We start from the raw sequence: 15,406 nt of genomic DNA on the forward strand, positions 1-15,406 counted from the left end.
GGATGCTACCGCACCCCCAGGCTTGAAGTGGTTTCCATCGTATACAGGGTTTACAGTTTGGTTCAATGGCTGCACCCCCTCTATGCAAATTGTTCCAGCACCCCTACTGTGCGCAGGACCGGTCTTAGAATTTTGAGTAGTGTTTCCCAAATTTAACAGACTTATCTAAATGAATTTGAGGGGCCCAAGGATATGCAATTGTCAGCCTTCTCTGCTGCAAGGGAAGAACAGCCCAGCTCTTTGTGCTGAGGCCCAGGAATAGCTACTAGCATTTAAACAGATTTGTTAAAGTAACAATTCTCCAAACAAGCTGGAAGTCTGAGATTGCCAATCCCCCTCAATGCAGAGACCATCCATCCATCAGACTCCATAGATGTGATTGCAAAAAGTCTGTTTAATCATCCTGTTTTAAGTTGTAACACAATTGTTGTTCAAAATCTAAACTTTTATTCAGAAGACAAAAGTTGGGTACAACTGTTGCAGTGTTCACAATCCAAATGGGCTCTGCTAGGGCCTTCATTCCATTTGTTCTGTCTCCTTTTGGAAGTCTAGTGATTAGACTCTTCTGTTCCTTGCATTCAGGGAGCATAAGGTCTAGGATTATAGCTGGCACCTGCATAGTTGCACAGAAGGAGGAAAGCTTCTTGCACTTTTTACCCATGCTGCTCACCTGCACTAGGACAGTCACAGTCTGGAGTGAAATCTTGGCCCAATTGAAGTCAATGGCAGAACTTACACTGACTTCAATAAGGCCATGATTTCACCTTTGATCCTTTAAAGTTCATGCATGTTTCAAGATATTCTAAGACTAAGTCGGGGAAATGGACTCAAATAAGATTCAGGAGATTTAGGTCATGTCTTCGGGATGACTTTGATACCTCAAAAAACAGAGGGTCCTACATGACTTGCATGGATTTCAAAGATCCACTGGCATTTTTCTTTGTAAGAGCAGTTCCAATATTCTTGGCCAAAATTTGTCCTCTGCCCAATGCTGTGCTATGTGTTGTGTACTGTTGGTGGTTGCCCTCTCCTGCTAGAGATGATTGTGTTTCAGTGGTGCACTGTGTATATACTTCACAATAGGTTGTAAAGGGCTTTGGGATCCTTTAGGATGAAAGGTTCTGAAAACATGGACAATTGTTTATTTATTAGTGATATTCTGGGCTAGCTGAGATCTTCTAAACAGTATAGCTACCAAATGCCAGTCAAGGAATAGCTACTCATGTCCCAGCTCTGGGAACACTGCTAAATGGCAAAGAACTATGTTGCAGCCCAAGCCTGAACATCTACACTGCAATTAAACAGCCCCTTAGCCTGAGCCCTCAAGCCCGAATCAACTGGCACAGGCCCGCCACCAGTGTCTAATTGCAGAGTGCAGCTGTTAGACATGGGGAATTTGTGGATGGCATCTTCCACACACACCCACTGCCTCTTGGATTTCACGTCTGCAGAGGATGTGAGTTACCCTTACAAAGCAACACCGGAGAATAAAGAGGCACAAGGAACCGCTTTGCTCCCCACTCCTGACCATCCAAATACTGATATCACAATTCATAGTACTAGGGGAGAGCAGCAACAGTGGACAGACAGGAATGGGGAATAATCAGAGGCAAAGCCCTGTCCCTCCATCCAGCAGACCTCAGCTGTCACAGAGGAGGAAGAAATCTGCTAATGGTGTAGTAATTTCACAGTTCCCAGCACCCCCCTCTACTGCCCTCTTCAGTCTGCTTCTGAGGTGGCGCAGCTATGCACCATGCCTTGCTCATGGTAGATTGAAAATTTACAATCTAGTCTCTTAATAATTTCCAACATTAACCTGCTATCTTTTCATAGCTAGATACTAGCCATCTAACTATTGTCCTTGTTCTAAAGAGCAGGCGTGATACAGTGTTTATCGATGGCATTGAGTTTGTATTTTTGTTTTGCTTTGGAGGAGGATCTGAACAGAAGGTCAAACAGGCATGGCCATTTTGTATTTATAAATAACCTGCACCTTTGAAGTAACACGCTGTAAATGCTTCTTAGGGAATGTTGATTCAGAAACAATGTCCAAGTCAGTATCTAGTGATGGTTTATCCTTAACCCATTGCTGTTCAAATCTCCCACTCCTACGTGATAGAACAGCCTTACCATTTGAATGTCAAAGAGCACTGTTTAATTCTTTTACTCACCATAGAAGCTTCAAAAGAAAAATCTTTCCCTGATGGTTTAGTCACTTTCCATTTGCCAATTAAAGATTTTTCTTTTCCCTTTGGCTTATGATTAAGGCCCTACCAAATTCATACCCGTGCAAATTGCATCACAGACCGTTAAATCTGGTGTCCCACATGAAATCTGGTCTTTTCTGTACTTTTACTCTATACTATAAGGTAAACGTATACAAAAGTACGCCCTTACTTCTGTGCTGCTGATGACGGCAGTGCTGCCTTCAGAGCTGGGCACCCGGCCAGCTGTTGCACTTCTGCAGCCACCCAGCTCTGAAAACAGCGCAGAGGGAAGGGTGGCAATATCGTGACCCCCCCCACACAATCGTTTGCGAACCCCTTGTCGGTCAGAACCCCCAGTTAGAGAAACACTGAGTCTTAAGGGCTTTACATGATTATATTTTGTTACAACACTGTGAAATTTAAGATTTAAATATCTGAAACCGTGAAATTCAAAAAATGTTAAATGCTATGACCATGAAATTTAGGAAAATGGACTGTGAATTTGGTAGGGCCCTACATCTGACGAAAAACAAGCCTTGTTTTTGTACCAGTGCTACTGATGATGTCAAAAAAGCCTAAGCAGTCAATTTTGGCAGTTAGCTTACTTGTACTCCCTTGGAAGGATGGATGGATTGTCTCTGGAGCAGCAAAGTATAAAATATTTTAGGCCCTACATAAATAGTTGATTTTTTTTTAAATTTCTAAGGAAGAATTGGGGTGATTTTATTTTTTTCAGACACTGTAAGAATCTTTATGGATAAATTTACCATCAGAACTTGGAGGATTTTAAGATTTGCCATGTATTCAGCAACCTTGTAGCAGCCCTTTAGCATGCATGATCAATAACATACTAGCCCAAATGTAAACTAATAAATAAATAATAAACACATAGGGTTTTGGTAGTGAGTAATACTGTTGTATGTTAACATTAACCAAGATCCCTAGAATAAGAAATGTGATAATATAATCTCTTAGCCATTTGTAATCTTTTCATTTATATTTTATAAATTTGGGGTCGGAAGGAGTTATTATGATTTATATGAAGTGATAATGAGTAAAGTAGAGTTACATGGCAGTAGGGAACTGTTTGAATCCCTTTACCTGTTCATTCCCAGACTGTTTAACATTTGTGATTGTATAAACATGTAGAATTTCTGTGAAGAAAATGTCCTAATTTGGGGATGTACTCACTGCACTTCGCTGAAACACATTTTCATCCTTAACTCCTTTTTGTCAGTTTTTGTTTTTAACAATACCTCAGTCACCACTTCATTTCAGTTATTCTGCTGGTGATTTTTCATTGACTAATGAAGAACTTAATGGCAAAGTTGGTCAATCTCTGTTTGTCAATCACAGACCCTACTACAAGAAGGAATGCAAAAACTGGGCCCACAGCTCGCAACAGGTACGCTAGTCAATGGACTCTCAACAGACCCCATCCCACTATATCAGCCCACACCCTCACCACAGATTGGAGGCTGCCAACACCCAGAGCTGCAGGATCAGTAGACAAGGAAAGTGACAGCTACAGTGTCAGCCCCTCACAGGATACAGGTATAATGTTATTTGCAGAATTCCCCTCTGAAGACAGGACTAGCATAACTGGAGTAGTATTCACTGCATGAGATTTACCATGTTCGCTGCTGGGATTAAGAGTTTTCTTTTCTTTTTAAAGCATTTTAAAAACGTACCTTCTAACTGCAACTGCTACTGGGTTATACTACCATTTATGATAACAGGCATTGTGTATGTGACTTCCTATGCCGAAAATGTACTCCAAAATCTTTTTGATGGTTCTGTGGGTAATTTTTCTGGTCACTGAAACGATGTACTTCCTGAGTTCTAAGGGAGTGGTATGAGAATTTGCTTCATGAAATGGCACCAGCCAGGAAGTGGCAGTATTAGCACTGGGAAAATGGAGTCAAAACTGGAATGGTTTTAAGGTTTGAGCTACTATAAGGTAAGTCATTTGCAGTGGTGTAATTTGCTCATAGGGGGAATTGCCCAGCTTTCAGGACCAATCCAGTACTCAATAACATCAATGGGCGTTGGACAAAGCCCTTATTTTCTTTGGGAGCAACTATAGCTATAAGTAATGAGAAGGAGGAACCTGAAGATGCAATTCTTCACTCAATCTTAATACTAGCCTTGTTGTGTCCCAGTTAAAATGCAGTTGTGAGATTGAAAAGTGAAGCTGATTTTCTTTTTCCTCTATACTGAACAAGAGATGAAGAAATGTACAGCCTTAAATGAGTTACATCATGTGATCAGGGAAACACTCACACAGCAGCTCCAAAGATAGGTTAAAAAACAAAAAAACAAGGAAAATGTTTGTTTTGAGGCATATCACTGACAGAGGAGGTGACTCCCTGCCTAGCTCAAGGCTGGCTAGAAGCAACTGCTTGTAATCCCTTGGAGTTTAGACAGGGATGAAAGTAGCTTAACAGACTTACCGGTACGCAGGGTGGCCAGGGTCCTCAGCAAGGGGGGGAGTGGCTCTGGGCCCCCAGAAGGGTCAGGGCCTCATGTGGAAGGGGCGCGCCTGGGGCCAGACTCCCCCAGCCAGCTCTTCAGCACTGCCCAGCCCGTGCTGCACGAGGCTTCGGTGGTGATTTAAAGAGCCCAGGGCTCCGCCCGCTGGCATGGTAGCAGTAGCAGCAGTGGTGGCCGGAAGCCCCAGGCCCTTTAAATCGCCGCAGGAGCCCCGGGGTAGCCACAGCGGCGGCCGGGAGCCCCAGGCCTTTTAAATCATCGGGCCCCGGGGCAGCTGCCCCTTTTGCCCCCCACCATCAGGGGCCCTGCTGGTCTGGTCGGCTGTGTACTGGCGACCACCTTCTTACTGGTACGCCATACCATACCGTACCAGCTTACTTTCATCTCTGGGTTTAGAGTGGCTACACAGGAAAGTCTCAAAACAGTCAGGCCCCAGAAGAGAAAACCATCCAAAGCAGTATACACAAACAGCTTTTCACTAAATAGAAATATGAGGGTTTTTTAAAAAAAAATCCAGTTATTCTCTGAGTAAGAAAAAGCAGACATCAGCCTTGCCTTGATCTAAAAACGTTTGGCGCAAGATTTTCAAAAATATATTCCTAAAGATAGTTCCTTAAATCCATATTTAGGGACCTAAATATGCAGCTTGATTTTCAGAAGTGCTGAGCACTACATATCGTCCATTGACTTCCACTGGGCTACTCAGAGTAGTAAGCACTGTGCCCAGTAATATTTGTAGGATTAAGCTGTTAGCTTTTAAGAATGGACAACTTCCTTTTAAATATCTTTTAAAATCTACCCTCTGTTTACATATGCTATCCAACATTAATATCAGGAACTTCCTATGGGCTGTGCTTTTGTCATTGTAAGGTACATCATTAAATCAAATTATGTGAAATTTACATGACTATATGGATAGATACATAAAAATAAAAAGACTTGTAAGACTTATTCAATTAAGAATCAAGGTACATTTACTTTGCTATAAAAAGATTTATGCATATCTAAGTCAGTGGAATATTTTTTTTATTCTTCAAAGGGAAGGTTGGGCCCTAATAATGTACAAATTAAATCTAAAAAAGTGCAATGGTGGGCTGCCCTAATGGCTCATGGATATTGCTGTGCGAAGTTGCATGGAAATCCAGGTGCCTCTCTCTTGGGCTGTCAGGAAGTAGAAGAGTTGAGGAAGGCAGTGTGTCCATCTTGGTTAAAGAGAGAGTGCTTCATGTTGCCCATCAGACGTGCCTCCAGTTTCATCCAGACTTCTTTATCTAGAAGGATGGTGAAAACCTTATTATGGGCATGCTAGATTGCGGGCATGATCCTGGATTTGCTATGCCCCAACCTGTAAACCATCTCCAGGGGCACCCCTTTAGTGTGCCAGACCCCCCCAAGGAGTCACATTCTTCCATAAGGTAGGCCACATGGCCTCAGTGCCTCTGGCATTGAGCCTCCCAGTCTCCAGAACACCTGTTCCTCACTGTGAGCTTTTCTCAGTGAGTCCAACTGAAGCAGACTGCTGTTCAGAGATTTTTACCCCTTTGGGAGGTTGATGCACTTCAGCAAATATCTGGTGTGACTTTATGTAGCCTTTTCAAAACAGGATTTATTAATCAACTAGAATACAGCAATGGGAAGTCCTTAGATTAGCACAGAGAAGCAAAGACAAAGAGAGAGTTCAGATTGGCCAATGCTAGGGCTGCATTCAGACTGGCCAATGCTAGGGCTGCATCCAGCCAAGCTATTCTAGAATTCACCTTGGCCCTGTCTCTTTGTCCTTCAGTCTCCCGTGAGAGCTGCTGTGTTTCTGTGTTGCCAGTTCTTATCACAGACATCTGACCTCTTGCCTTTGTTCTCAGGACACAGCCTGGCTGTGTTCACATGTTCAGCTGCCTCTGCAGTTAGGTGTTAACCTTTGGTCATAAGAGTTTCCATTGTCTCTTCCAGGACCTCCATTGCTAATTATTCTGGTCTCCAGCCAGGCAGCTGTGTGAGTCAAACACCTCGTGTGTCCTGCTCTGCCCCTAGAGCAACATTTTAACCCTTTGTCACTCATTGGGTAGCAATACTGAGATGATAGGTACAGAGTCATATGGATAGTTCATAAAAATGTTACAGAAAATTCTCACATGCGTCACAAGCATATTGTCACATATCCCAGCACAGCAAGATTCTTCTCACCCAGGGTCATTTTATTTGACGGACAAGTAAAATATCATTAGGTTTTCTCATCATCATCCAATCATCATGGAAAAGGACATGCAAGTGGGTTCACTGCATGGGCTTGTAAACTTTAACAATGATTTTACAAGCCTGCTTCATAACCTAACAAAAGTTGTTAATTACTAGACACTTTCCAACTCTATCCCTGCCCTTTAAGATGTGCAGGGTTTTATATTAGAATTAAAATAGATTTTTAAAATCAAAAGTAAACTTGGATCATGGAAGGGGTACACGACACAGGGATGACAAAACAGTATATATGCTGTGCTTTTGATTTCTAGGAAAGGAATGGGGTCAGAGTGATAAATCTATTGTTATTTTAAAAGATGAAACAATTGTGTATTGAGTTGTACAACCAAACATAGCTGTGCTACATGTCTAAAATGATGTCTTCACTGGAAACACCGCAGCAGCACAGCTGCAGTGCTTCAATGTAGACACATACTATAGCAACAGGATGGGTTTTCCCGTCACTCTAGTTAATCCACCTCCTTGAGAGGCTGTCAGTGGAAGAATTCTTCCATTAACCTACTGCTGTCTACTCTGAGGATTAGGTCAGCTTAACTCCATTGCACAGGGGTGTGGATTTTTCATACCCCTGAGACACGTAGCTGGATCGACCTAACTTTTTAATGTAGGGCTGGCCTAAGAATCAATAAATGAAATGAACGAAGGGTCTACCAATTTTGATCTGCTTTCAGGCTCTGGTCTCAGATTTGCAAAGTAAGGCAGCTTGGGACATATGAGGGCAGAGTTTAGCATTTCATGAATTGTCCCAGATTTATGGGCCAGTAGCTTTAAACTCAGTGGAGACATGTCCAAAAGTGCTTTAATCATTCAAGGTAAGCTTGAAGGTCCTAATCAAATTAAGTCATATCAAAAATACTTATGAATTAAAATAATGCATTTACATCTTTATAATTGACAGGTGTATTGCTCTTCTTATGGAATAAAAACTGATACCAAGACTCTAGTATATGATATAAAAAATAAAGACTTGCAATTAACAAACTGTTGCATCTAGTTACTGTAGTAGTCTCATGTTATGAACTAGTTGTTGTTGCAGCTACTATTATTATTATTATTATTATTATTATTCATTTATTGAGTATCAGTAATGTGCATGGAACTGTACAAAACCTGGAAGAAGACATGGTTCCTGTTCAAGGACCTTGTGAAACTTCTCTTCTCTCCTGATACATCACAGCTGAAAAGTATAGCATTCCAGGGACTTTTCCATTTAATTAAATAGAAAGCTCTCATCTGCTTCACTTTTCAGGGTTTGGCATTGTACTTGCAGTATGCTTTACCATACACAAGTGATTAAGTAAATCTTCAAGAATAATGATGTTTGTTCAAGGGAAGTTGATGTCTCCGGGAATTGGTAATGGGAAAAGAGACACTTCTTTATTACAAAGGACTTGATCCTGTGCCCATTAAAGTCAATGGTGAAGTTACCAGTGACTTCACTAGTGATGAATCAGGCACTAGAATACAAGCACACTGGTAGTGACCAAAAGCTGTTACCTTCTGATGCAGCCATTTGCTCTATGTGAGATGAGTTGGTGGTTTCAGTCCAGTTCCCAGAAAACAGATGTCTGTCTCAGAATCATTGCCATTCTATTGTACCTTTGTTAGCATTCTCAACAGAAGGGCCAAGGCGTGAATGAATATAGAAAGAGAGCTATCCTTTCACCATTCGAGGTGAGCCCTCTGAATCATGTCTGAGGCACATTAACAGGATACTGTATTGAAACTGCTGTGTCTTGGCAGTGCTGTGTCTGTTTTGTGGATAAACAGTGGCCTTCTGTTTTTCTTTTGACACATAAAGCACTAAACTTACTTTTCAAAAGAGAAAGGTGCGGGGGCGGGGGGAAGAGTAATCACATTTTTCTTACTGAATAAACATTTTTTTCTGCTTCCAAGCAAACAAGTCAATTCTGATTCATATGCTGCTGGTAAGGCAATGAGACCTCATTTTAAGTGTGAAAGATCAACATTCACGATGAAGTAGATTTCATCCAAGTCATAGTCAGGAAAACTACACTCTAGTAAAAACCCTTTAATATTAATGATTTAGGTTCTGAAACGACCACACTGTTTTTTAATCTTTTTTGGATGTTTAGATCGAGCAAGAAGCAGCATGGTCTCCACAGAAAGTGCCTCCTCTACGTACGAAGAGCTAGCGAGAGCATATGAACATGCTAAGATGGAAGAGCAGCTGAGACATGCCAAGTTCACAATTACAGAATGCTTTATATCAGACACATCATCGGAACAGCTAACGGCAGGGACTAATGAGTACACAGACAGTCTGACCTCAAGCACACCATCAGAATCGGGGATCTGCAGATTTACTGCTTCACCCCCCAAACCTCAGGACGGAGGGCGTGTGATGAACATGGCAGTTCCAAAGGCACATCGGCCAGGTAAGAGCACTGAGCTAACTTTTTGGTACTTTGGGTGAGTATTTCACTGCATGCATAACATGATAGATGGAACAAGATATATCAGAATGAAGGAAGAAAGTGTTCATCTTTAAGGTAAGTATTCACAGAGTAAAGAATCACTTTTTATCATAACTGATGTTATATTCAGTGTAAGTTTATCCTCCTATATACAGACAAATTAGAAACAATGGCATAGTAATACCCTTTCACTGATCTCAAAGGAATGCCAAAAATGTCATTGAAATTGGTTGCAGATAGGTATAATACCTTTTCAAGGACGTCATTGAGGTGTTATAATTCCGTAAGCACAGACATCAAGGGGAGAGTACAACTATTTGAAACTGGAAAAAAACAAAAATGTTAAAAATATCAAGGGAACAGGCTACCTCGGGGGACTGACAACATAAGTGCTGGAACTAGGGGTGCTGCTGCACCCCCGGGCTTGAAGCGGTTTCCAACATATACAGGGTTTACAGTTTGGTTCAATGGCTCTCAGCACCCACACTGTACCAATTGTTCCAGCCCCCCTGACTGACAATGGGATATGGAGCCGTCCACTGGTAGGTCACTAACTTAAGTCCAACCCAAATTGTTAGTGACTAATAATGCCTGATGGGTGCCTATTGATTTTAGTCCAGCTCCTGGAAGGCAACAAATTCTATCTTTAGTGACACCCTAATAATATGTATTTATTTATACAATGCATAGGTATGTGTGGTGCTCTGCAGTCAAATATGTCACAATCCCTTCTCTGAAGAGTTTACAGTCTAGGTTAGACAATGCATGACATGACACAGGGAGAGATGACGTAAGTGAAGAAGGATTTACACAGTAAAACATTATGAGGTTATTTATTTTATTTGTAATTTCATTTTTAGTAAGCTTGTTCATTAGGCTGGGTTGGTGTCAGGGCTCCCTATACATTTAGAAAGCAACTCATACATTGTGGGTGCTATCCTAACACAAATAATAAATACTACTAATTGAACAAAGGGGATTTGGGGGAAGAGAGGAAACAAGCAAAACAAATAGTGTTGAACAGGTTGGTCCAGGAGCAGGAAGTAGCATGGAGGGAAGCCAGGAGGGGCTTGTGGGAAAAGTATACAAGAAGAATTTGAAAGGACTCAGAAAAAGAAGAAATGAAGTTGTAATAATATAGGAAGGGAATTACCAAGCTATTCAAAAGGATGAAGGAGGGATGGGTAGAGGAAATACTTTAGTGGAGAAAATGACTGATTTCCACCTGGTTACACACTGGTAACACAGACCCCAAGAGTGGTGATCACTTGGGATATGTGAATCTACAGAAAACAAGAATTAAAGGTAATTATTTTTTCTTACTTTGCTTAGGGGAAATATCCACATTTCACAGTTGAAGGAAAATTACAATCTGCCCCTTCCAGTCTGTCAACAGACGTTCTATAAATTCCTCAGGCAAATAGAAGAGTAAACTCCTTTCATTTTTCCAAATAAATTATTTATGCTTATTTAATATTTTTAAATGTTCTAATGTATTCTAAATAATGTACATGCTCCCTGAGGGCAGCCAGTGCTAAAATTCAGTCCCCACGCTTGAGTTGGAAAGCTTCATGGTTTAAGATCTCAGCAGTTCCCCTCCAGTGAATTAAAGATTTGTAGTCAGCCCTGAGGCCATCAGCTAAATTGATTTGAATTCACACCCATTTTCTTGCTAAATTTTAACTTCCTTTTGCATTAAGGAGAGGCAATCTATCATGTGACATGGTAATTAGATTTAATAACTTGGAATAGTGATGCAAGTTCTAGTGGCCCATGATTGTGGCTAAGGCTATATTTTAGTCACGGGTGTTTTTAGTAAAAGTCATGGACAGGTCACAGGCAGTAAACAAAAATTCACAGCTCGTGACCTGTCCATGACTTGTACTATGTACCCCTGACTAAATCTTGGGTGCTCTGTGGTGGGGGGTGGCCCGGGGGCACCGGCACATGGCCTAGGACCCCCACTGGTGCTGGGAGGTGTGAGGGGGGCTCAGCAGCCCAAGACCCCCGCTGGTGCTGAGTGGGGGTGGCCCAGGGGCTGCCCAAGCAGCTCGGGTGACCCCGGGGCCAGACACACCGGCCACTGCAGAAGTCATAGAACGTCCTGGAAAATCACGGAATCCGTGACTTCCGTGACAGACTCTGAGCCTTAATTATGGCTCATTGATAATAAATGTTTCTTAACATGAGCTTTCAATGATACTTTATAACTAAAAAGACTTAAGACAACATATGGAATTATAAGGAAGTTGATTCTTGAATGCTAGAAAATAGATTAAAATTCCCAGTGTCCACACTGTTGATGGGTGACTCAAGGGGCAATATTTTCAATCATTTAATTTTTTAGAAATCATGAGGAAGTTAATAATAATTGAAATATAATTACTTAAAGATATCATTGTGCATCTGGTAGCATGATGAAGAAATAAAAATGTTAAAATGTTTAGATTTGCTTGATGGCAACATTTGAAGGTGCATACCTTGACAATGCTCTTTGATTCTGGTTTTCTCATTTAATGTCATTCTTTTTCAAGATCACATCTACCTGTCTGTTTCCATGGTATTTTTCTTTTCCTCTGTCTCTTGTATTACATCATTTTCTGTAACCTATGCCTCCTTCTTCCTAATTTCTGATCTCACCTTTCAGTCAAACTTCTGTAGCCCTCCTGCTGCCAATTTATGGTTGTAGGGATCTGCATAAATAATAGCTATTGTTCAAAAATAATCCCAAGAGAGTTTTGGATTACAAATAGAATGTATTTGGAATTTACAAGACATTCCACACCAGATTATAACAACTGGATATTTTTAAAGACTGGAAATATTGAGGCTAAACCGCCTGATGGTAAGAGCTCCTCAGAGCAAGTTAATGGATAGAGATAGGTGCATAAAATAACGTGCTGTATAGCACCAATATTAGCCAAAGTCAGTGAGTCAAAGATTTTGGGATGTTTTGGGCTGACATTCAAACCACTCAGGTACTTAGCTAACCATTCCTCAGTCTGTTGCTCTCATTAATATAGACAAAACTTTGAAACCTTAGGGCTCAATCCTGCAAACTGCTGAATGCTCCTGTGTGGGAACATAGAACCTCACAGTAGTGCTCAGCACCTGGCAGGATTAAGCCCTTTAGTCAGAGTGGCTGACTCATCCAACAAGTAGCATTTGAGCCATTAGGTTGAGCCACTGAAGATGGCTAGTGGTGAGCAGTGGAGAGTTTGGGCGCCCATTTGAAAGAAGGGTGGGAGAAAGGCAGGGTAGCCTATTTTCAGTTTTAATGAGGTCTTTATTCAGGGATCTGAATAATAGGATCATCCCTTATTCCCCTCCAGCTCAGCTTCATTCAGAAAGTGTCATCTCAATCCAAATATTTGAATATTTACTTATCCCTATAAATGACAGCTGCAAATAACCATGCCAGATTGGCATTTTACATTGGAATTCAATTTGGATGGCTCATCACACATCTAGGCAGGCTTAAAATGTGATCTTTTACAGCACTACTGCTGGGAATTAGGACTACCTTTCCAGAACCTCTACACTTTAAATGTAACTCTAATTGTGTAATTAGTAATATGTGATAGAAGACCTCTACTTATTCCAATCCACTGTAAACCTTTCAGTCCTTTGGGATGAAATTAAAGACTGTGACCTTTTTTCCTCTCCCAGTCAACTGTGTTTCTGATCCCCAGTTTTCTGATGCTCATGCTTACTTGCAAGTGGCAGGCATATTTAGAATTGGCTTCTAGTTTACCTGGATTTCTGCTCCTATGTTAAGTCTACACAATGAAGAGAGTCAGGTACATGAAACTATAAAATCATGAATTTAACATTTAGTCAATTACACTGCAATAAGAGTCATTTAAAAGAAAAAGAAAATGATAGGACCTAATAAAACAAACTGACAAAGCTGAAAACAAGAATAGTTTTATACTAAATTAGAGACATGCAGCATCACTGGAAAATCATTTAAATATTCAGCTAAATTATTCTTAAACAATGCAGACTGTTAAGCATATTCTGCTACAATATGTCTCACTCTCCATCACATCACAAGCATTCCATCATTTTCACTTATATCAGTTGAACATATTCCACAAAGCATATTTATAAGGTACCATTGGAGGGGTTGCATTACTAAATATTCCAGTAGTTGTGCTTTTCTAAATATATTTTTTTTAGAAATCACAGCTGCAGGAGATGGAACAGAGAACTAAAATGGTTTATGAATTCTCACTTTCAGAGTTCTAAAGGCGGAATTCTAAAAGCATTTTGCTAATCTCTCCAAACCCACATACAGTTTTTTGGAGAGACCAGATTATTTACTGCTTTTGCTTTTATGTCAACATTAACACAGTGTTTTTTCTTTTACCTCTTAATAATGGTCAATTGGACATTTTAGATCATTGATTAAAATAAAATTGCTGCACTATACCTCCTTCTCCCTAAGTTTCAAAATGCAGGAGCATGTTTTCTGATCTACCTCCTGGATGGGTCAAGAGTGGTATTAATAGAATCTTCTTGTTAATCATTGCATCATGATACCTTGACCTTTTACAATTCTGCAGGCACAGAGCAGCCTACAGATTTTGCAAACCTTGCTGACTCAATGTACAAAATCTAACTGAGTCTCTGAGTCTAGGTCATCGTGTATTGGTGATGGTCATACTGCACAGTATGCCACTGTGATGGCATCATGTGCTAGAATGAAGGTTAAAAGAACAAGGGGATATGAGAGACAGTATGATAGTATTTTAAACTTTGTGTGCAAAATGGGCCCTTCATAACGAGGAGGCCTGTCATGTTTTGGGGTGCAACCCAAACCAGTGAGAGGTTGTGTCACTGCTTTTCCTGTAACCCTGAGTTTCTTAAAATGTTCTGCTGCTGTAGTTCCCTGTCTGGACGCTCCCAGCCAACATACAAGTATGTCTGTGTGTTAAGCAGCCCTGGTTCAACAAGTCGGACTCCAGCAGCCTGTTCGTTACACCTCAGCCACACTCTTGTCTCCACCAACCTTAGTTACTATTACCCAAGTGGACCCCAACACACCCCCAGTCAAGAATTTCCCCCAAACCACCTTCACTGAAGTCTCAGCCCTCTCCTGGAACACTCAGAGAATTAATAAGGCTTTTTGTTTCTTCAAAGAGACAAAGGCATGGTTTATTACTTTAACTGGAGTTAGCAAACACTTCAGTTCAAACACAGCTGAGCTGAGCAGTTTCACTGGGTTGGTTTAGATTAAAAGCAAAACAAGTTTATTAACAAAAAGAGACTCGTTTTAAGTGAGTTCAAGTACAAGGGATAAAGGCAAAATGGTTACAAGCAAATAAAAATAAAATATGCTTTCTAGTGGCTAAGACCTAACTTGACAAGTTACAGCGTTGGTAGATTTCTCACCTATCTTTTTTCCTTCCACCCATGGCTGAGTTTCTCTCAGTCAGGACCTTTCACAGAAGTACAAGTTGATCATTCCCCTTGTTTCCCTAGGTGAAAGGTCTTTGCCTAATATAGGTTTCTCACCTATATTCAGTTCCCAGAGACTCCAGCCCCCATCTTTCTCAGCTTGCATGAGCTCTGGCCTTTTGTATCTGTCCAGGGATGGAGAACAAGATGGCTTAGTCTCTCACCTTATATCTTCCCAAACTCACTGTTTTGTCCCCAGACTCAGGATGACCTCATACTGTTTTTCCCTTCCTGTGGACTTCCAATGGGGCTATCTTTGTTTTTGATCATGCCTTGCTTAATTTCATTGGAGACAGGTAGATAGCTGCCTTATCTCCTGTCTGGAAGAAACCTGTTCCTCCCTTTATTTGATCACAGACTTTAAAGCATAATATCAGTGAGTATTCATAATTCCTCATCTAGTGCTAATACATAATTTTTACCATGATATTAATCACCAGTGTATCATTAGCTTTCATAAAAGACCTTACATGATGCACTTTTATAATGCAGTAATATTGTGTCTGATCAGTTGATCAATTGCTTATCATCTGAGGTTCAGACTCCTGCAAG

The 15,406-nt window shown here is 40.8% G+C and overlaps 1 protein-coding gene across 2 annotated transcripts in view; it reads left to right on the forward strand.

Moving 5' to 3' along the window:
* Window positions 1–15,406, forward strand: part of LOC113406481 (Down syndrome cell adhesion molecule homolog) — a 510,741-nt gene that overhangs the window by 476,642 nt on the left and 18,693 nt on the right. For both annotated transcript variants that reach the window (XM_029911623.1, XM_029911625.1), the window contains exons 29-30: window positions 3,564–3,761; window positions 9,050–9,352. In XM_029911623.1, the coding sequence (XP_029767483.1) occupies window positions 3,564–3,761; window positions 9,050–9,352 (501 nt within the window). The remainder of the gene's footprint in view (window positions 1–3,563; window positions 3,762–9,049; window positions 9,353–15,406) is intronic.

Source organism: Terrapene carolina, unplaced genomic scaffold, assembly GCF_002925995.2.
Source record: "Terrapene carolina triunguis isolate 2854851 unplaced genomic scaffold, T_m_triunguis-2.0 Scaffold31, whole genome shotgun sequence".
NCBI classification, from domain to species: Eukaryota; Metazoa; Chordata; order Testudines; family Emydidae; genus Terrapene; species Terrapene triunguis.